The sequence below is a fragment of the Crotalus tigris genome, unplaced genomic scaffold, assembly GCF_016545835.1.
Source record: "Crotalus tigris isolate CLP2741 ecotype Arizona unplaced genomic scaffold, ASM1654583v1 scf7180000017614.5298720, whole genome shotgun sequence".
In the NCBI taxonomy this organism is placed as follows: domain Eukaryota; kingdom Metazoa; phylum Chordata; class Lepidosauria; order Squamata; family Viperidae; genus Crotalus; species Crotalus tigris.
In genome coordinates this window covers 1,645,792-1,668,029 of record NW_024096513.1, presented here as the reverse complement: position 1 = coordinate 1,668,029, position 22,238 = coordinate 1,645,792, and the positions used below count along the sequence as shown (strand labels likewise).

At 46.6% G+C, this 22,238-nt stretch overlaps 2 protein-coding genes across 3 annotated transcripts; one reads left to right on the top strand and one right to left on the bottom strand.

The window, feature by feature from the left end:
- Positions 1-1,833: 1,833 nt before the first annotated feature.
- BMP8A (bone morphogenetic protein 8a) lies at positions 1,834-9,363 on the top strand. The gene is made up of 6 exons (XM_039328110.1): positions 1,834-3,842; positions 4,173-4,321; positions 5,433-5,630; positions 6,566-6,645; positions 7,221-7,331; positions 8,860-9,363. The coding sequence occupies exons 1-6, from the start codon at positions 3,739-3,741 to the stop codon at positions 9,007-9,009; spliced, it is 792 nt and encodes a 263-aa protein (XP_039184044.1). The 5' UTR covers positions 1,834-3,738; the 3' UTR covers positions 9,010-9,363.
- A 2,171-nt stretch (positions 9,364-11,534) lies between these two features.
- On the bottom strand, positions 11,535-20,969 carry PPIE (peptidylprolyl isomerase E). Of its 2 annotated transcripts, none has more exons than XM_039328090.1 (10): positions 20,415-20,969; positions 20,229-20,327; positions 18,125-18,168; positions 17,586-17,612; positions 16,786-16,867; positions 16,533-16,633; positions 15,501-15,624; positions 14,100-14,285; positions 13,397-13,539; positions 11,535-13,317 (listed from the first exon to the last, which is right to left on the bottom strand). In XM_039328090.1, the coding sequence occupies exons 1-10, from the start codon at positions 20,443-20,445 to the stop codon at positions 13,249-13,251; spliced, it is 906 nt and encodes a 301-aa protein (XP_039184024.1). In that variant the 5' UTR covers positions 20,446-20,969; the 3' UTR covers positions 11,535-13,248. The 2 variants fall into 2 exon arrangements, with proteins under 2 accessions (XP_039184024.1, XP_039184032.1); XM_039328098.1 differs by having other exon boundaries at positions 20,419-20,678.
- Between the last annotated feature and the right edge of the window lie 1,269 nt (positions 20,970-22,238).

Below are 22,238 nucleotides of genomic sequence, written 5' to 3'. Positions count from 1 at the left end.
GTCACAAAGCCTGCCACATGCCCTACAACAGTAACATTATCTCCAAAGCAGTGACCAATAGAAATTTAAAAAACCCGAGAAATGCATCCTGAATATGTGGTAGAAAAAAACAGTAGATTATTTATTCTGTATCTCTTGACTATCTAAATCGATTATGGGATGGGTTTTTCATCACGCTGGACGAGTTAAATGGCCGACCTGTCCTGGATTATTTGCATTATCATGGCAAGGTGAGACCCTTTGAGTGGTTGTTACTCTCTGTTGCACTCCAAAAGTCTTGTTTCTTTCCCTTCCTCCAAATGTCCTTCTGTCAGCAACTCCGAGAGGGCCTGTGGCTCAGACTAGACAAGGGGTCCCCAACCCCCAGTCCATGGAACAGTACCAGGCCACGGCATGCCAGCAACCAGTCTCCACAAACAAGCAAAGCCCCATCCATGGGATGCAGGAAGCACACAAAATCACACACTTTCCGGTCCGTGGAAAAACCTTTCTCCACAGAACCAGTCCTGGTGTCCAAAAGTTTGGGGACCTCTGGACTAGGCAATAGGTGGCCAAAGATTTAGGGAAGAGGAAGTTAAATGGCTCTTTGTTAATAGCTAAAGGTTTCAGTAAGTATGGCTGAAAAAAAGAATAGAACAGAACAGAACAGAACAGAGCTGGAAGGGACCTTGGAGGTCTTCTAGTCCAGCCCCCTGCTCGTGCAGGAGAACCTATACCATCTCAGACAGGTGAATGTCCAGTCTCTTCTTAAAAACCTCCTGTGATGGAGCACCCACGATTTCTGGAGGCAAGCTGTTCCACTGGGTAATTGTCCTCACTGTCAGGAACTTTTTCCTTGCTTCTCTCTTTGATCATTGTTTCTTGTCTTTCCCTTTGGTGCTTTGGAGAATAATTTGACCCCCTCTTCTTTGTGGTAGTCCCTCAAATACTGGAATACTGTTATCATGTCTCCCTATTTCTTTTTTTCTTTAGACTAGCCAAACCCAGGTCCATATGTTTTAGTTTCCAGGCCTTGGATCATTTTAGTTGCTCTTCTCTGAACTTTTTCCAGACTCTCAACATCTTTTTTGTTGTATGGTGACCAAAACTGATTGCAGTATTCCAGGTGTGGCCTCACTAGGGTTTGATAAAGTGGTACTAATATCTTGATTCTATGTCTCTGTTTATGCAACCCAGGATTGTATTAGCTTTTTTGGCTAAAGGTGGGGGGAATTCACCTTTTGCCTTTCACATGTTCCCGCTTCCCTGCTTTGTGTTTGCCAGTACATCTCTGGGTGATTTTTGGTCTGGTGGGATGCCGAATTGGCTTCACCTCCAGTTGTCTGCGGCGACTTGTTCTGCACCTACCTGGCCACACCCACCTGGTGCGCCCTAGCCAGCTACACTTACATGGTTGCGTCCACTTGACCACAACCACCCACCTGCCCCAAGTCATCTGCCCCGAGTGGGCTGCACCTATTCCTTCACTTTGAGCTGCCCACGCCCACTCACCCATGCCCACCTGGCAGCATTCAATGGCCACGCCTATTTGGTCATGCCCACCTGGTTGCAATGAGTCCTCCTAGACCCTTTCCAGATGGAGCCTCTTCTTCCCAGTGTCAGCCAGAAGAGTCTTCTTGGGTGGGGCACATTTTGGATACAATCCCTGAATAGAGATTAGATCTCATCTAAAGGGGGGGAGGGGAGTGCACTGGTGGTTTTCCATGAGAAGCCACTGAATCCTCCCTACGGCCATTCTTTCCCACAAAGATGCCTTGACATGCTGGAATAAGAACACAGTTGAATCTGGGATGGGGGGGGGGGAGTCTTCTTGCAGGGTTTCATTTGAATGAAAAGTAAATAGGTGGGAATCTGCTGCTGACCACTAGGAGGCACTATACAACTAGCTTTATCCTTGTATGGGGCTCATCACTGCCTCCATCTTACACAGCATTTACGTTGGACCCTTTAGCAGGATTTGAAGCAATCTTGCTCTTAAGGACTGCGTGTTGCAGTGCATTTAGCTTCAGAACTATTTTTGGTCTGGCTGTCAGTAGACAAAAGGGTCTATAGATGTTCTGGAGGCACACCTTCCTTTGTGTTGCTGCTGTTAATTTATTGTTGGTTATTTTGTCCAGGCCTCATATTAGAGCCTCCCCCCCCACACACCTTTCTTATAAGTTGTTATATCACAATCACAAGGAGGCTCCATGTGACCAGTTTTGTCCTTAACTCACCAGGCACTTGTAGCTTCCATCTCTTGGTATCCAATCTTGGCAACTTCAAGACTTGTGGGCTTCCATTCCCGGAACTGGGAGTGCTGGCTGGGGACATGCATAGATCTTAAAGTTGCCAAGGTTGGACACCTCATCTTAGATCTTATACGCGCATTTTCCCTAACCTGAAATTCTGTGTCAGTCCTGTCCCAGTTTGGGCATTTAGGAAAGATAGACCCTTGACTCCATTTGTGGCAAAAGGTATACTTTTACTAAAGCCAAGTGGTTACAGGGTAAGCAAAGCCAGATCTGAATATTCCTGTGTAAACTTGAATGCTTTTCCCTTCTCTCCCCCCCCCCCAGTTCTTTCGTAACTGTACAGTGGTATTCAAAATAGGTGTTTTGGTATCAGTCCTAAAGTTTGGCATCTCTTTGGTGGATATTTGCATTCCGTTCTCACACGTGTTCCTGGAACCGCCAGGGTCTGTTCTTGGTTGGCACCTCTGGTTCTTGTCATCCTATCATCCCCTTACTCCTCCCCCCTCCTTTTATGGCAGGATGTCATTTAAAGCGAAGCAGGGCTGAAGTGATGCCATGACAAACTGTAAACTTCTCTGAACAGGAACTCACTTATGCTTTATGCTCCTGTCACCTGCAGACTGGGAGAGACAATCTGGAAAATTCCATCCATTCAATCAGAACTTGATCCTAGGGTTTCTATCACTGTAGAGCAACAAGGGAATAGCTCTCCCTAAAATGAGTTTTATAGTAACCTTCTCTGTGCCTTATGGTTTTCTTTTCTATTCAAATTTTAGTTTGTTTTTTCCTAGCATTTTTCTGCAAACGCAGATCCAATTTTTCCAGATCAACTGAGTCTTGATCCATTGATTTCAACAATAATTTAATTGTCCCCACAGCATGACATGTGGGCTGAGAGAGACGGACTGGCCCAAAGTCGCCCATCTGGCTTTCATGTCTATTGCGGGATTCACAATGTCCTGGTTTCTGTGCTTCACCACTTTTTCCACCCAAATTATATAATAGAATCCTAATTTTGAAAACTTTTAATTCAGTAAATTACAATTGCTTTTGTCTTTTATGCAATCACATCACATTATATCTCATACTCTATTTGCAATCAACTGCTATTACAAGATCATTTTTACAAGTATAGTTACCAAGGTAGATAACATTATTTTAGTCTTCTTTTTATCTGTTTGTGATACCAATTGATTGAACATCATTTGTCCTATTCACTGTACTTTCTCTTAGCCATCCGAATGTATTTTAGACTGCTGCATTGCTTTTAATTAACGATTATTATTAGTTGAATTTGGATTTTACTTTTAAAATAATTTATAAGCTTTGAGAGCTTATTTGAAGCCGAGAATGTAAGTAATGGAGGCCCAAATAAATGCCTTTGCTTTTTTAATGTTGTGTGCAACTGTGTTCAGTTGAGCTGGACAGAGACATTTTGCAGCCGAAGCCTTACTGGAAAGAATTCAGGTTCGACTTAACTCAGATCCCGACGGGGGAGACTGTCATGGCGGCCGAATTCCGAATTTACAAGATGAAAAGTTTCACCTGCCATGTTAATCAGACCCTTCACATCAGCATTTACGAGGTCATTCAAGAGCATCAAAACAGGTACAAAGAGATCAAGACTTTTGATTTCAGGCTTTTCTGTGTCAAGCCTGCTTTCCTGATCTGCTTTCCTTGGTCAGAATTTAGGCATGTGGGAAGATGAGAACGGTGGTTCTTGTCACTAGCCTGCCATTGGGCGGGATCAAACCCAAGAGCAGGTATCTCAGTCTGGAAGGGTGCGCTCAAGGGCTGGGGATGGGTGGGTGGGGTTTACTTAATTCCTTTTTTAAACCACTCAAGAACCAAAGCTCTCTGACAGTTTGTGTTAACATCTGGCCATTTACTGCTTCCATTTTAACTTGAAAGGCTCAGCTATACTTTCTACTCCTCCAGGGAATCCCAGCGCATGTTCTTAGATCTTCAGGAATCTCTGGCTGGCATGGATGGATGGCTGACCTTCGATGTCACAGCTGCTAGTAACCACTGGTTGTTGAACCGGAAATACAATTTGAGGTTGAGACTTTATGTGGAGACAGAGGATGGTAAGGCTAATGTATTGCTTTGTCCATTTTAGTTTTCTATCATTCCTCTTTGAAGGGAGGAGATTCCCGTGGGTATTACAGGTAATGGGGAGATGCCAACTCAGTAAATAGAAACTTCGGTTCATCTAAAGCAGGAGTCCTCAACCCTCCGGTCCGTGGACTGGTACCAGTCTGCAGCTTGTTGGAACCAGTCCATGCAAGTGGCGTGCGTGTACACAAAACCATTCCCTCCCACCGGCCATTGCCACCACTGCTGCCAGTCCACGGAGCCAGAAAGGTTGGGGACCATTGATCTAAAAGGAATGGACAATTATGTTGCTATGTGACGCTATCAAAAGTTCCTGCTTCCCTAATGCTCCTTAATTCTGCAGTCAGCTAGGAATTGAATTTAAATTCAATTTAAACAGATGTTCTTCAAGGCAGCTGAAACAGTATTGTATCATCCACATGTCTGCCCCCATTCCCTTCTACAATGTTTATTCAGAAATAACTGTTATCCTTGCATTAATTAGACCCTTGCAGTATTAATTAGAAGTTTCTGTCTCCTTCTCTTTATCGGTCATGTTTTCAGGCAACAGAAGGTATTCCTGCTGAAGTCCTATCCAATTAGTTCATTCTTGCTTCCTAACATCTTTTTATTTTTTAAATTTTAGACTTGCAATCTTTCTGGAGACAAAATTGTCCCAACATTGTGCAAAACAATAGTAAGAAAAAGTAGCTGGTGGAGCAATAAATCAATTCATTTTTAAGGATTTAATGTCAAACAATGCACCGGGCATTGCATTTCTCTTTGGAAATCATGCAGTCCCACAGGATTTGAGGGCCATAAGAATTCCTTTGCACCCGTTTTTAGGGCAGACTCTGTTTTCCCTTCTTTTGTGCTAGAGAGACAGATGCTTGGAGGGAAGGAGACAGCCCACCCTAATGTGACTGCTACAGCCCTCCACCTTGTGCTTCAGAGGGCATCTCTGAATCCTCTCCCTCCAACTGGGTGTTCCAGCCCAACCCCCAGTGTGGGAGTCCTGCTGGGAGGGCTGCCAGGCTCATCACCTGAAGGAGCTCCATTATTAGTCGGGCAGCATCATCCGGGTTTGTTCTTTGGCTTTTGAAGGAGAGAGTGTGGACCCAGGCCTGGCCGGCCTCTTGGGTCGCCAAGGACCACGTTCCAAGCAGCCCTTCGTGGTGACCTTTTTCCAGGAGAGTGAAAACCAGGTCAGGCTCCCCCGAGCAGCCAAGCAGGCAAAGCGACGGCCGCAGACCAGGAAGACCCACGACTTCCCACACTCCAACAGGCTCCCGGGGCTTTTTGGTAAGAAGCAGAAAGACAGGAAGACTTTTGGCTCAATTCAAGCTCCACCTGTTTTTGTGCACAGCACTGTGCTGCTCTCTTGATGTTTCTGCCCTTTCTCTGGACACCCTGGAGCTGCATCCGCCCACCAAGTGACAGCTCAGGGCTTGAGAAACAGCTGGAGGCATCACAGACTCCTTTACACCGATCAAGTCTGGATGGAGATGCAGAATTAGCCTTTTCAACCTGCAGCTTTGTAGCCGTCCTTGGCTGTGCTGGCTAGTGGAAATTCAGCTGCACACCCGCCAGGCTTCAGCAGAATTTGCTTGGCCCTCAAACATACTCCAAATGCAGGGAAAACACATTTTTTTGCACCTGTCAACTTCCCCCACCCTGAAGAAAGTTGAGGGCAGCCATTTTCCTGGCATGCAGGTGGGCCAAGCTGTGCCTGCTAGCAGTTCTCATCTGACCGCCTCTAGCAGGCAGTGGCTCTTTGGCCGCTGCCCTCTCTTGACCCACCTGGGAGTCTGAAAGGTTAACAAGAGCCAGTTGCAAAACCGATCCTTGCATCCGAAGGCAGCTCAGCTGGTGCCTTTTTGGATCTGCTCCTCCTTTGGGGAGCTCTGTGGCCCAGGGAAGGTTTCCTCAAAGTGCTGCCCTTGAGGCCAGTGTCACGGCCTGGGCGGTCTGGCTCACAAGAAAGCAGCTGTGGGCAGGGAGGAGCCACACTTGGGGCCAAGCCCTTGCCCACCTTTATCGCCCAGAGCTGTGGCTAAGAACTGGCAAGGAAGCCTGTGGCCGCCTCCCCTGTGGGGCAGGACAGCTGGAAGTCCAAGCCAGGCACAGGGAGTGGGGCTGTGGGATACGTTCCCCTTCCCAGCACCAAAAGGCTGGAGATCCCGTTGTTGGTTGCAGAGCTCCATAACAGGAACACCCACCTCTTTTTCCTTCCTTAGATGATGTCTATGTTTCTGAGTACAGCCAGGTCTGCCGAAGGCATGAGTTGAACGTCAAGTTTCAAGATTTTGATTGGCTGGTAACTATTTTTAACTCTGTTCATCTTCAGTCCCCAGTAAAAAATTAACTGTGGGTGCAGGCACCTCTGCCCACCCTACAGCTTTGCCACAGGGGCTCTGTGGCTTCTAGGGAGTGAAGGTGCTCCTGCCGGAGGGGGCTGCTGCAAAGGGCTTCAGAGAAATAAATCCAGGCCCCTGTTCCTCAGTCAAAGAGGAAAGTGCCTGTTGTAACTCTTGCTTCATCTGCTCAGCTTGAGGGTTAACCTTTTGGAAGTGAAAGTAATGTTAACTACCCAGCCCCCCCTCCCCCCCCCGCCCCCAAGTGTAGAACATAGAATATAAAATAATAGAGTTGGAAAGAGGTCTTCTAGTCCACCCTCTGCTTGAGCAAGAGACACTATACTATTTCAGACAAATAGCAGTCCAATTTCTTGAAAATCTCCAGGGAAGGAGCACCCAGAACTTCTGAATCTGGTGTCTCTGGTATCAGATGATTCAGGAAATTGCCAAACTACAGTTGCCTGGCCTACTCACCAGTTCCCTTTGAGCTGCCAGCAGGAGTGCAGGGGCTTACCTTCGTCCTTATCCTCCCCAGGACTGGGTGATTGCCCCCCAGAGTTACCCCGCATTCTACTGTGATGGAGAGTGTGTGTTTCCCCTGAATTCCTCCATGAACGCCACCAACCATGCCATCGTCCAGTCACTGGTCAGTATCTTTTGCAGGAGGCAGCAGGAGGGCTTCTTAGCAACTGGGGAAGATGGACAGCAATTTATTGTATTACTTTATCGTACTATTTTATTTTTTGTTGGATTTATCTCTAGGAGTTCTAAGGGACAAACAAGGCACTCCCCCCCCCATTTCCCCCACAACAACCCTCTTCTGGAGTACACCAAGATGGGGAGGAGTGTCTGGCCCCAAATCCCTCTAGGGAACTGCTGTGGCAGAAGACAGACCAGAGGCGGCCTCCCCTTTCCAGTCCAGCGCCTTCTCCCCTCCACTGCCCTGGGGACCTCAGGGGCTGAAGGAGAGAGGGCTAGATCCTGGGTGTCCCCGCCCAAGCCCTTATTGGTGGAAGAGTAGCAGCAACCCTCTTCGCCTTCACTAAGATCCCCTTGCAAACTGAGGCTTGCTCGAAAAAGGGAGTCCAGTTGCTCTTGTTTGTGATCTGGTGTGAAGAAGGCTTGAGCTTTGCTGTATTTTGTCCCTTTTTGGATCTCTCCAAGATAGAAATGGAGATCTCATAGTCTAGGTAAATAACATTTCCTCCAGACCCCAAGGAAAAAAGCTGTCTGGCCAAAGTTAGTCTCTTCTGCATGAAGTTGGGAGAGCCTCAGCCTGCTAGGGACAAAGCGGGCCTTTCTCCAGCAGAGCTCACCACCAAAGGACCACTTCACACAGCAGAGCTAATCTCTTTCTGCACGTGAGCTCAGTGAGAAAAGGCTGGAAGCAATTCTCCTCCTCACCCTTCCTTCCTCCTTCCCTCCCTCCCTTCCCTTCCCTTCTTCCTCCTTCCACCCCAAAACCCCCAGTATCCCTGAGACTTGCTTCCTTTAAAAAGAGTTAACTAAGGTATGCAGGATGAGGAAGAAGGGACGGTAATTGCAGCTCCACACCCTGCACTTAGTTGGCTTATTCTGAGCATCTCCTGGGGGCCACTGGCTCTCAGCTGTCCCCCCTTTTTAAGAGGATTGTGGACACAAGACACAGCAACAAGAGCCAGGCTTTGGATTGCACACTTGTGGCCTCCACCTCAATTGTGACTGCTGGAGAGAGGGAGGTTGTGAACAGCAACCTGGACTGTTGGTCGTTTTCTTCTTTGGGAGGTGGGCATGTACAGCCCATCTGTTTTAGCAAGAATTGTGCCTGTCTCCCAGCGCCAGTTGCAGCGGGACAGGTCTTCCTTCTGCCACAGCAGTTGGGACTCTGAAGGCAGCAGCTGTTCTTCCCCTCAGCCATGCCTTGCAATAGCTTCTAACATAAACGGCAGCCTCAAAGTTTTTGGAATAAATATTTTTGCCAGTGCTGACAAATGGCCCACTCATGAAAACTGCTGCATTTTCTCCTGGGAACCAGTGTTTCTTTAAAGCATTTCCGCTTCCTTGTGGAGGGTGGCCAGGGGGCGGTGGACAAGGGGGTGTCTTGAGGAGGGTTTGACCTTCTGCTCCAGGCCAGAAGCTCAGCCCTGCGGAAAGAGGCTTTGCCTGCCCCAGTGACTGTGTTCCTTCCCCTGTAGGTCCACCTGATGAAGCCCGAAGCTGTTCCCAAGGCTTGCTGTGCCCCCACGAAGCTCAGTGCCATCTTCGTTCTCTTTTATGACAGCAACAACAACGTTATCCTCAGGAAAAAGCGGAACATGGTGGTGAAGTCCTGTGGCTGTCACTAACTCTGGCAGACCCAGACCCTTTCTGGGGGAGCAGGTACAGATGGGGGAGCACGGTTACTACCTGCTTCTAAGAGGAAGACCTCTTGATGGACAGGGAAAGAGATCCACCTGCCCCATGGACTGGGACGAAAGAGGGCCTATGGACAACAGGGCCCTGCCATGGACTCCTGCTGCTACGAGGGATGCTTCTTCTTAACCAAAAAAACAGCGTCCCACAGAGAAACAGCTTTGCCAAGGAAGTGAAAACATGAACAGGCTGCAAACATATCTTTGGCTTGTATTTTGGACTGACCTCTTCCACCCACCCCCTTATCCTGCACCATAAATTACATTAAACCAAACACATCAAATAGACTTATTTTGTGCAAATGCAGACTGCAGTTTTATCAAATAACCATAATTCTGCAACAAGCAAGAGGGGTGGCTACTTGCAGGGATCCCTCAGCTCTATTGCCATTTACTCTGCTTATTAGATCTGCTTTCGGGTCTGTCATTCTGCTGGGAGGGGGAGAATGGCCCTTAACTGCCAGGTCTGCTAGAGGGGGGGGGGGAATCTGGGTTTTCTCCACTTTGTTCGTTACCTCTTTAATGCCTCTGGGTGTGAACGGAAGAAGGAATGTGCCATGGGTCATCTGCCTTATCTCCACTTGATAAGAGGACACTGAGAGAGAAAAACAAAACCACAGGAACAGCCCCTGGGAACTGCGCTTATCACTTCGCATCTGGAGATTGGATGGACTTAAACTGGACATTTGGCTGTTGAGCTGGACTTTGGGAAGGAGCTGATTTAATGTGACTCTTCGTGCGGGAAACTTTAGATCTTGCTTTGCTCTCTTGCTATCACTATCTCTCAATAAAAGTTCCTTTTGAAACAATGCTTTCTTGGGAGGAGGAGTTGAGGCAGGACCTTACATTAAGCAAGATCTAAAGTTTTCCCACATGAAACGTCACATTAAACCAGCCTCTTCCCAAACTCCCTCTCAACAGCCAAGTATCCAGTTTAAGTCCATCCAATCCCCAGGTGCGAAGTGCACAGCTGGCAACCCTTCCTGGTCCCAACAGCACCATTGCTACGGCCCGAGCAGAACCATAGTCAGGCGCTTCTTTGGTAGCCCCTTCCCAACTTTGCTCTGTTCTCATATTCCTTTGATTCAGAGAGCCCTGCTACGTGCCCAGAGACTTTAGCATAAACCAATGTGGGCAACTTGTGGCACTCCCACTTCTGCAAAGGAGCTGCCTCCAGAGGCTCCGCTGTCAATCTGGCCAAGTGGAGAGATCCTCGGGCAAGATGTTTAGAAGGCACGCACGCATGCACGCACGCATGCACACAACGCCTTCCAGTTCAGGCCTTGATCAACTGGGGAGAAGAGAGCAGCTGAGAGGATGGGGCCATGGAAAAAATAGTTTAGCCTGCTTAATACAAACACCTAATTTCACATTTTGCAATCATGCCAAAACAGAAGCACACTGTTCATTAGAAATTAATTTCTCTCCAAATTTTTTCTTGCAACGTTAAAAGGATATCTCTATATTAAATGGAATATATATCTTGCATGGAAGTTAATGCATTAGCTCAGAAGAATTGTTTATAGACGATGTACAATTAAATCAGATTGCAAATGAATATATAAATGAGAAATATGCACAAATGATAGCACAAACTTTTTAAGAAAATTGATGCTATTGAGTTTGGTAGGGAGGAATTTGCAAATGGAAAGGAAAGAGGAAATGAAGCAACTTGAATAAATATACATTACAGCATTGTTGCCCCTGAGAAATCTGTTTTCTCATCCCAAATAAAGGAACAGTCATTGGCAACAGAGATATGGCAAGTTACACAAACAGCTCTTGAAATGTTCTGTAATAGGGCTCAAAATAATATAGGTTTTATGCTGGCCATAAAAAAAGTCACAATGCTTTGCAGTAGATAAAGGACTCCCCACTGCATGTTTTAAGAAGATAGAACTAAAATCATTAAAAAAAAAAACCTTCCATTTGAGTATGACATTCTATAGAACTATTGGTTGCCTAATACATATTTCTAAGTTTTAACATCTTAAAATCCCTCATGACCTATTAGCATACATGTGCTTTGCAAACAACAACAACAACAACAACAAAAAGAGACTACACTACAGCGTAGTGGTATGTACAACCTGTCCAGGAAAAATGGAGCAGGAGAATAGTCATGACACTTAAAAGTGGCTTCTAGTAATTGCCTTCCTCATTTTCTAGGAGCTCACAAATCCACTGCTTGATTATCTTTCCTAGGATTTTCAGATATTGATATCAAGCTGATTGATCTGTAGTTTCCTGGATCTGCTTTTTTCCCCTTCTCGAAGATTGGGATCACAGCAGCTCTTTTCCAGTCCTCTGGCAGTTCCCCTGTGCTCTGGAAGATGATGTCCGTGATTCTGAGATCATATCTGCCAGCTCCTTCATAACCCTGAGATTTAGACCACCTGGACCTGGCTATTTGAACTTTTTTACTAATTTCTTACCTATTTGGACCTGAATTCCTGTTCTGTCTCCCCTTGTGCTGCTTCTAATAGATTGGGCTATTTTTTTTTCTTTTGTGTAAAGACAAATGTTAAGAAGGAATTAAGCAGTTCCTGCTGCATTTTTTTTTTTTTTTTTTTTTGCTATCTCCTTGCATTAGTGGACTGATCACAGTCCAGGTCATCTGAAGATACCAGATTGGGACGGGCTGATCTACATGAAACTTCCAAAAAGTCCTCTAGAGTTCAGTCTCTGAGTCTGCTAATGACTTGGAAGTCTGACCTCTTACTGTCCACATGGTGGCCTGCCACCAGTGCAAGTTGGGATGAGAGTCAAGAAGCAAATTTAGTCCATAAATGAACTGGAGCTCCAAAAACCATCAGGTTTTGATTACAGTTCCCAGAATTTTTGACGGGCTGATAGCAACTAAAGTCCAAAAGAACTTGATAATAAAAGAACATCTAAATATGCTGTGTGGACCCAGTCATTTTGATTCTTAAAACTGGGATTTTAATCCATGCACATTTTCATCAGAGAAGTCCAGATTTGGGGATTTTGCTTTGCAGCTGCTGTTGGGAAACTCCCTCGGCCACTGAAGAGTAGAGCAGTGCAAAACTTTGGGAAGACGGTGGGTGGGGCCAGTGTCATCAGCTCTTTCCCACAACGGACTTAACACCTGAGGATTGGTCCGTTTGAACTGACCAGATGAACTATTCAGGTGGGGTTGTTTGGGACTCTTTTAACCTATTGATCTGAGGGGGAAACCCCGAGATGCTGTCTATTATGCCTGCTATCAGCTTCTCCTAATAAAAGTTCCTTTTGGAAGAAACGGCTTCCACGAGTTCTGCTTTCTTAGGATGAGGTTTTGAAGTGGGCCCTGACACCTTGCAAAAGTGCTGGGCCTTCTTTTCCAGCCACTTAATACTTCTGAATCTTGACTGAGCTACTGATGAAATCACTGTCAATTTTATTCTAACATTACCATTGTCAATTGTACAATTTCAGTACAATATCTTATTGGAATCTTCCTACCATGGATATTGTAATTTATTCTGGAGCGTTTCCCTGGCAGATTGAGCCACGTACAAGTAAAATGAAGAACTACAAAAAACTTACATGCCCAAGATTCAGATCTGAGGGCTTTCCTCCTCCCCTCAAGAGCAGTTGCGAGAAATCGGGCACTTTTTGTTTCCAATGTCGTTTTCTTCTGCCAACCAACTGCTGTAGTTCCCATTGATGCAAAAAACAAAGGGTACCATTAACCGCAGCTGCAGTTTGCGCCTTTCATGATGAAAACAAAATGTGAGAGTTGATCTTCCCTGAAACAGAAAATGCAGTGGCCTGAGCAGTTTGGCTTCTTGCCATGGCAAACGCATCCCTCTCATCTGTGAAACATGGATGGGCTGGACTTTGGCTTCTATAATTTCCAGTATGGAAAGAAATGGAAAACTCAGATTGAGACCAACTGCTAAATCTGCAAGCAATTCAAAGTAAACCTTTAAAGGGTATTTATGGGAAATTAAAAGGCGGGTCTGTTGTAAAAAATATATGTAATTTTATAGAAAAAAAATTCTGTACAAAAGAAATCTCTTAACAGCTTTACAGTTCTAACACATAAAACAGACTCTGACTGAATTTTTAGAAAAGCATCCCAAATAGTTTTCATCCAGAGCGAAGCGATGCTGTGCTTGGTCTTCCTGTTATCCGGTATTCCCAACCAGCATCTGCTTGCACCCATGTTCAGATGAATTCACCACAATCAGAGATGATGACTTTTTGCTTTGGTTTCCCATCTTTGCTGCCTTGAGCCTTCAGAGGAAGAGAGAAATAAGGCGTGGAAGGGAGAGAGGCAAAGCCAGGCCACTCACCCACAAAGGCTCACCCTTACCTCAATCTGCCGCACCACGTCCATCCCTTCGGTAACCTCTCCGAAGACCACGTGCTTCCCGTCCAGCCAGTCAGTCTTGTCGCAAGTGATAAAAAACTGGGAGCCATTGGTGTTGGGACCAGAATTGGCCATGGACAGCAAACCTGGAGAGACACATGGATATTGTATCCACAACCACTTTCCATGAAAACTTTTGGGGACAACTCCCAGTCAATATTTGGAATGAAATTCAGCAAAATATGGGGCTCCACTGTTCCTACTGCTGTTGGAATCAATAGTCCTTGTTGCAAAGACAAAGGCTGAAGAAGGGGCTCCAGCTCTGAAAGGCTGTAACTGCACAAAAGAACCTGGGTGGTGGCGTAATAAGAGACCGGGGGGGGGGGAGGAGGAGCGAAGCCCCCAGCATTGCAATTCTTGCCATAGAAGAATTACCTCTATAGTCAGCCATTTCCTTCTATTCAGTGGGGTTGGAGAAATGGAATGAAATGGTTCAAGTGCTCAAAAAAATATATGCACAAACAAGCAGTCGGTCAGTTGTGTGGAAATCTTGCAGAGGAATTTAGCTTTTGTAGAACCAATTCCTCCCAGAGGCAGGACTGCTGGGCACTTGAGCCATGCAGAAGGATGAAGGGAACAAGGACTTGGTGTCCTTTGCACTACCACCTGGGCACCCCACCTTTTCAGCAGCCCTGCCACACTCTACCTGGCCCTGTGTGCTTCAGGATAAAGTTTTCATCATCAAACTTCTTCCCGTAGATAGACTTCCCGCCGCTACCGTTGTGGTTGGTGAAATCTCCAGCCTGGCACATGAACTGGGGAATAATTCGGTGAAAGCTGCTTCCCTTAAAGCCGAAGCCTTTCTCGTGTGTGCAAAGACAGCGGAAGTTCTCTGCAAGTCAGAGGGCAAGCAGGGCAATGAAACAGCAGAAATGGCAAAGGGAAGAGCGGAAACAGGAGGTGCTTGTTAAGATGTCATCCCACTTAAAAATGGGGTCATAGTAACAGTTAAAAACCAGTTACAGTTGCTTTCACTCTCTGTTATCACTGTTGCTCTCTTGAATTCCAATTGTTTCAACTGCTGCCATGGGATCTAGAGCGGAGCACCACATCTCTACTGTATCCTTGTCACCTGCTTAAATGAATTATATCTTTGTTTTAGGCTTGATCGTTTTGCCTGAGACTTTAGCTCTGTCTTCCAAGGGCTTGGCCCAACAAAAGAGTTCTGAACACACAGGTGATAAATTACAATTTGTGGCATTTAATGAAATCTATTTTAATTGAAAATTACACATTTTTGAAGAGGTAATTTTACAAAATGATTATACACTATGCACTTAAAACTTGAAGCTACTGCACTCATAAGTATTAAAAAAAAAAACTCAAGCATCCAGAAATGGAGAGAAATGTGCTGAACAATCATTTCAACACAAATCCTGTTTTAGAAAAGAAGCAAGGAAAGCCATATCTTTCAGTCTTTAGCAAGGCACACACACAAAAAAAAAACATTGCTACAAGACTGAGACAAGCCAGAACTCTTAAAATAGAAACAATTTTGAATTTTTCACAAGACTAGGCTCAGGAAATTTTGTGATGAGAAACAAAACCCTTAAAGTGAAAACCTGTGTTTCTGGTTTCTAAGTGGGCTCACTTGCGGCAAGAAACAGAGGCACTGCTATGCATCTGATGATTGAACCTTATTTCCTGATTTGCTGTCTTTGTACTCTCCAGAAATGTTGAGAATGTGACTTCCATTACACCATTATGACCAACACATCTGCATAGCACAAGGAAAATATTGCCAGTTTGGTATCCACAAGATTACAATGCTTGAGACAAGAGAACCTCCAGGTATGTTGGTCACCCCAAATATGTTGGTCACCCCAAAGCTGCAGTCTCAACACATGGAGAAGTCCAGAGTGAGGAAGGCTTTCACTGGAGAAAAGAGGTCTGAATTATTCACCAATTTCTTTCTGTGTCTTAACAGGAGAGCCCTCCCAATTTTGGACAGTAACTTAGCACTGCAAGTTCCAGTAACACAAGAGCAACTTGAAAAAGCCATGGACCAGGAAGGTTCACACCAAGCACAATGGATTCCATTGCTTACCAGTAGTCATCGGGACAATATCCGACCGCAAGAGAATATGCAATCGACCTGCAGGTTTATTTCCAATCTTGATCTCCATGTAAACCTGGGGGTTGGTCCTGGATTTTTTCACTGGTGGTTCTCCCTAACAGAAGAGAAGCAGAGCTTCTTCCATGGATCTAGAACAGACATGTCAAACACAAGGCCCGGGGGCCAGATGCGGCCCGCGAAGTGGTTTCATGTGGCCCACAAAGCCATCCTGGAAAGAAGTGAGGGAATGGCCCCTGCTGCCTTGGCCCTGGCCCAGGCCAGCTGGGAGCCAATGTACAATTTTGTGGTGGCCATCTTGGCACTTGCCCCGGTGGACCATGCCTTGGCACTTGCCCTGGTCCCACCCCCCCTTCTGCCCCACTCAGATTTGTCCCACTTCTGCCCAGGCCCCCATAGGCCTCCTTAACACGAATGTAGAACTGGCCACGCCCACCCAGTAGGCAAGACCACTCCATTCACACCCACCCAGTAGGCTGCACCCACTCTGGCCATACCAACCTGCCCCCCTCCCCCAGGGCAACCGCAATGCTGATGCGGCTCTCAGTGAAATTGACTTTGACACCCCTGATCTAGAAGATGGCTATCTATGAGCCATTCTCCTCCTTCCTCTGCTTTAAAGAAGACAGCTGAGAAGGGGATAAGAACCACTGTGATGCAGTGTCTACCCAGCTAAATAACAGATTGAAAAGATCCAAATTCAAATCCAGTTGTTAAATCACAGTGGGTGACTTCCTTGGTTCTCCCCTAGCTCCAGAGTTGCTGGCAGGAAAATATATGCCATTTTAGCATCTGGAGAAAATGGAAGATAATAATAAATATTGCAATCAAATGCTCATGTACAATCATGGAGGCTTCGCAGACTAAATTTGTGTCCAGCTCACAGAAGCCCACATTTATGCAAACCTATCATAGCCCCAAAAGGTCTTAGGATGAGATGGGCATCTTGGGAGACAGAAACCACTAAGGGCCAGGTGGGCCTTTCACCAAGGAATGCCGCTGTACCTCTTGAACCTCTGACCGGGCTGCCACCGCTCCCTCTTCTTCCAAATTCTCCTGAAGTGTCTTTCCCGAAAATTTCTTCAGCCAGTCATCATCCGACCAGACTGTCATGGAAAAACAGAAAAAGTTCAGAGAACTTTGATCTGTGATCTGAGCATAACAACTTATAAAACAAGTAGGCCTGAAGGACTTCCCTCAGAACAAGCACAAGTATGTGGGCTGGAGATTCCTTATGATATTGAATTCCGCTGCTCACCTGGACGGGAGGAGCCTTCTTTGATCCTCATTGGCTTGGCCAGGTTGACCCGGATAGTCCTCCCAAAGAGCTCAGATTCGTTCTAAATGGAACAGGGAAGGAGGAGGGATGTCATTATTTTATACTAGAAGGCAGGACAAGAAGAATGGATGGAAATTAACGACGGAGAGAAGTACCTAGAACTAAAGAGAAATTTCCTGACAGTGAAAACAATTAACCAGTGGAAGGGCTTGTCTCCAGAAGTTGTGGGTGCTCCATCACTGGAGGTTTTTCAGAAGAGATGCAGAATGGTATAGGATCTCCTGCTTGAGCAGAGTGTTGGACTAGAAGACCTCCACACTCCCTTCCAATTCTGTTACTCTGTTCTGTTCCTCTCTTGCCAAGGAATTCAGCTCAGTATCAATGCTGTGTTTCTGTGTCCTGCAACAATCATCTTGAATCTTGTTCCAGTGCATTAGCACCCAAATTCATATCATCTGCCTCCACCGCTTCAACTTCCCTCTGGCCCCATGGAAGGACTCCCTTACTGGGCCAAGAGGCTTCTGCCTGCCTGGTTTTAAAACTGGATTTGAAAAACCCAACAAGTGGAAGTATTCACTCCTCCAGAAACAGACAGCAAGGCGGTACCAGCCTTCCATGGTTTTCTGAAAGGAGTTGCTCACCTTTGGAAGCCAAAGAGAAAGACATGCTGTTTCTGAGAAAGGCTCAGCTTCCCCTAATGATCTCAACCACTTGGGAAGAAAGGAAGAAAATGTTTGAAACTGCTGAAAAATGAAATAAAGATTTAAAGATAAACTTACCATGTTGTCAATAGCAGCTGCAGCATCCTAAAAGAAAGAAGAGGAATCATTTAGGACAGATTTTCCCTTTACGTTGTTTTTCCTCCTTTGCTGTGGTCATGGCATTAAGTAATGTACCGAGAGAAATAATCTGACCAAGATCTGGACAAGATGGATGAACCTAGAAAACCTGCTAGGTCTACAGAAACCTTTTACTAAGCTTCCAATCCTCGCTGGTGCACTGCTTGAATTTTTGGTAGCAAAGAAACATGCTGAAGTTTGAAGAATGCCAAAGGTGGAAGTGGTTGGAAACATCATTTATCTATCATTTGCCAGCTTGGAAGCACCTTCTTTCAAACCATACGGCAATGGGATGACTGGGCAAATTTGGCCTTCAGACGTATCCATGCTCTGATAATTGATCGATGCCATTTCCAGAGATGTCACCTGCCCAAATGGATTTCATGCAGTCCTTCCAAGTGCTCAGGGATTCACCCTCCCCACCTGACCCCAAACGGGGCGAAAGGATGAAGAAAGTTTGAAATGCCTTCCTCGCTCACCTCAGCCAGCTCAAATTCAATGAAAGCAAAGCCCCGATGTTTTTCTGTAGACAAAAGAGAAACATCAAACGTCAGTACTTGAGGAAACAGACCTCAATATTCATCTCAATATGGAGATCAACTGCAATTTTTTGAACTTTTCACAAAAAAATGGGTGTCAGGAGTAAGAAGAGTCAAGACAGCAGCTGCATCATTTTGACACTCCCACCAAACTGCCTCCATCTCCTTGTCACCCCACCCGTCACAAGGGTCCAAGAGCACTGCTGAGCTGCAACCAGTTTCTATCCTGGAGCGAACACAGAGCCGAATCTTTTACTCAGCCCAGTCCAAGTTTCTACAATCTCTTTCCCAACCTCCAAGTGCCCATTTAAGACTCGGGGCTGGACTGTTTATTATAAAGCCTCTAGGCCACTCATCTCACTGATACAGTGACTCTGGGCAGATTATAATATAATAAAAAGTAAAAAAATACTAGGAAACAATAAAATTAGAAAAACTGAATAGGAAAACTAACCAAGATGTTGGGCAGTCTGAGGTGAGGCTCTTTTGTACCAACACCGTGAGGCTCTTTTGTACCAACACCAACACCAAGCAGCAGAGCCAATTTTTTAGACTCTTCTGGAAGGTCGGGAGTGTGGGGGTGAACTTCACCTCCAAGGGGAGAATATTCCAGAGGTCAGCGGCCACAGCAAAAAAGATTCGTCTCCTGGATCCCTTTGGCAGATGAGATCCAAAGTAGAACCTTTCCACTAGAACAGTGGTTCTCAACCTGTGGGTCGGGACCCCATTTGGGGTCGAATGACCATTTCACGGGGGACACCAAACAAGGCTGTCCGCCATTTTTCTCCCTTTCCTTTGGCCACGCCCCTGGCACCCGGTGATATATAAGTGGTTGGGGGTCACCACAACATGGGGAACTGTATTATGGGGTCACAGCATTAGAAAGGTTGAGAACCACTGCGCTAGAATGAGTGAGGCAGGCTAGTCCCATCAGGGTGAGAGGGCTCCTCAGACACACTGGACCTATGCCAAAAGGGCCTTGAATTGGACTTGCACCTGGAAGTAAACTGGCAGCTGCTACAGGTCATGTAACAGCAGTGCAGGGGTGGGGGGTACCCAAGGTTCTGATTTAGGTCCAGTACTCAACAGCTTCATAAATAATTTAGATGAGGGGATAGAGCAGGAACTCATCAAATTTGCAAACAGAAAGCTGTCTGGGAGAAATAGCCAACACTTTAGAAAATAGGCTCAAGATCCAGAAGGATCCTGAAAGACTTGAAACACTTAGCCCCATCCAACAAAATGCAGTTCAGTGGTGAGAAATGGAAAGACAAGAAAAAACAAATGTACAGGTACAGATTAGGTGAAACTTGTCTCAATAGTAGCAGCTGCAGGAAGAATTTTGCTCACTTAAATATAAGCTAGCAGTGTGCGGCAGCTGCCAAAAAAAACCCCAATGCAATTCTAGGCTGCATCAAGAGATATTCTACATTGCTATAGTCACTCTCTAATGCATTGGTAAGAACACACTTGAAATAAGTTTTGATCAACATGATGTAAAAAAGATGCTGAGACTCTAGAAAGAGTGCAGAAAAGAGTAACTAAGATGGTTAGGGGGTTGAAGGCTAAAACATATGAAGAAAAGCTGCAGAAATTGGGTATGTGTAGTTTAATGAAGAGAAAAACTAGGATGACATGATAGCAGGGCAGGACAAGAAACAATGGATGGAAACTAATCAAACAGAGAAGCAACCTGGAACTAAGGTGAAATTTCCCGACAGTGAGGACAATTAGCCAGTGAAACGGCTGGTCTTCAGAAGTTGTGGGTGCTCCATCACTGGAGATTTTCAAGAAAAGCCTGGACAGTCACTTGTCTGAAATGGTCTAGGCCCTAAACTGTCTCCTGCCCTAGCAGGGGGTTGGACTAGAAGACCTCCCGGGTCCCTTCCAAACTTGTTCTGGGGTGTGTGTGTGTGTGTGTGTGTGTGTGTGTGTGTGTGTGTGAGAGAGAGAGAGAGAGAGAGAGAGAGAGAGAGAGAGAGAGAGAGAGAGAGAAATGGCGCGATCCAGCCCTTTCTCCCGTCCCGCCCTCGTCGGCCCTCACCGGTCTCGTAGTCCAGCGGGATCTGGATGTCGGTAAGGTCTCCGAAGGGGATGAAGGCCGCGTGCAGCACCCGCTCGTCCACCTCCTCGGCCAGCCCACCTGCAAGAAGCCCGGTCAGGCCAGTCAGGCCGCACGTCGCCCTCCCCCATCGACAGTTCCCCCCCCCCCAGCGCCGCCGCCGCTCACCCACGTAGAGAACCCGCTTGCTGGAGGCCATCGCTGCTGCGCTCGCCTCGCCAGGCGTCACTTCCGGCGCCCGGGCCGCAACAGCACCCCCAGAGGCAGGAGGACTCGGCGCCGGAGCAGCGGCCCAAGAGGCGTCCCGCCCCCGCCTTCCCGAGGCCGTGAGATCCGCAGCTGCCTGGCAGAGCCGGGTCTTCCCGGAGCTCGTTGCCCGGATCGAGACAACAGCGGGCCCTCCAGCTGAGTCGGTTGGCGCGGAGGGGGCTGCCCGGGTCGCCTCAGACGGACCCCCGACCCAGCCAAGAGCCCCGGGCTGCCACGGGGCCTTCGGTCTCCTGGCTCCTTCTGCGAGAGCAATTCCTGGCTGGGGGATTCTGGGAGTTGAAGTCGGAGCAGAAAGCCCGCGGGCGGGGGCTTCCTTCCTTCTAACAGAAAAGGCCGCTTCCGACTTTCAGCTGCCGCAAGCCCAGCCGGCCACCCCTGCGTCCGTCCGGCCCCTGAAGGCTTTCCGCTCCTTCAGCAAGGAGCTCGGGAGCGCTGCCTGGCTGGGGCACTCTTGGGCTCTGCCCGGGCCTGCGCATGCGTGGTGGCACCAAGCCTATATATGAGAACACTGCGTATCTACAGAAATGCGCGTGATCCAAGATGAAAGCCCTCCAGAATATATATGGGTCAATTTAAAAGGGGGGAAAAGTGACATTACCATAGGTTCTCCTACTTGAGCGGAGGACAGGCTGGGCTAGAAGACCTCCGAAGTCCCTTCCAGATTCTATTCTATTCCTATTTCATTCCTTTTGGAGCTTGCACCCAGCACCTTCCAGGCTGCCCTCCCTGCCCGTCCCTAGGGCCGGTACTAGTTTGAACCGCAGCTGCAGATCTTGATGGAGTAGGGTTAGGGGCAGGAGAGTCCCTCTGTCTCCTCTGCTGCTTCAGGGGAAACTCCCTGCACAGGCCAGCTGTTTGTTCAGAGGCTTTTGAGTGGGATCAAACACACTTCTGGAACAGCACTAAATCCAGCTCTTATTTGCATCAGGCTCCCAATGAATGTAAACACTGAATCACAAGCGAGTTTTGACACATGGCTGAAAGCCAACAAACTGAGCCAAACCTGCCTTCTCTCCAGCCCATGTTAAGGAAACTGAAGAACGTTTCCCATCTCAGTGATGAGAGAGGGAAACAAATCCAGGAGAATTCACCAATCCCTTTTTTTAATCATCTAAAGAGGACAGCACTGTTTGCCTGCCCTCTGTCTGCGGCAGGATAGGCACTGTTAGTAGGCTCAACTTTGTGTTTCTAATCCTGTGTTACCTGTTCAGAATTGCAGTTTGAGAACCATATAAGTTGCATGCATGCATGTTACACAGGTATAGTTTTCTGCCAATTTCAGGACTGAAAGAGCACTCTAACCCAGGTCAAGAGGAAGAGCCTAGAACCTTCCTTTCTCATTTAGAATCCAACAAAATAATATGGGGAATTTAGGAGTAAAAGGATCACATACAGTTCAAATTTTAATTGGCATTTGCTGCCACAAGATGTGATACCCGACAAATAGCTGTAGAGGATTAGGCGCCCTCCCTCAGAGGTGAAGAAGCCTTTCAGCCTTTGACGCTACTCAGCTAGGCAGGAAACAGCTACAGTTTCCAGCAGCAACAACTCAACCCCAACAGCAAATAAGATGCAAGAATATTTAGGCCTTTCATCTGACCTAACATAGTTTTTTCTTTACTTAATTCAATATATTACAAAGCTTTTTATCAGATAATTGCACAGAAATTGAGAAAAAAGTTGAGAAATTACTAAATGAGATTATTGTATAAATTTGTCAGA

Bases quoted from the DNA above. Each gene is read 5' to 3' on its own strand.
- PPIE (XM_039328090.1), bottom strand. From the start codon at position 20,445: ATGGCCTCCAGCAAGCGGGTTCTCTACGTGG. The intron at 18,169-20,228 runs GTGAGGGCCGAC...TTTTGTCTACAG, and splicing joins CCCGCTGGACTACGAGACCG to AAAAACATCGGGGCTTTGCT. The intron at 13,540-14,099 runs GTAGAGTGTGGC...GTGTCTCTCCAG, and splicing joins CCTGAAGCACACAGGGCCAG to GTTTGCTGTCCATGGCCAAT.
- BMP8A (XM_039328110.1), top strand. From the start codon at position 3,739: ATGGCGGCCGAATTCCGAATTTACAAGATGAAAAGTTTCACCTGCCAT. The intron at 3,843-4,172 runs GTACAAAGAGAT...CTACTCCTCCAG, and splicing joins ATTCAAGAGCATCAAAACAG to GGAATCCCAGCGCATGTTCT. The intron at 5,631-6,565 runs GTAAGAAGCAGA...TTCCTTCCTTAG, and splicing joins CAGGCTCCCGGGGCTTTTTG to ATGATGTCTATGTTTCTGAG.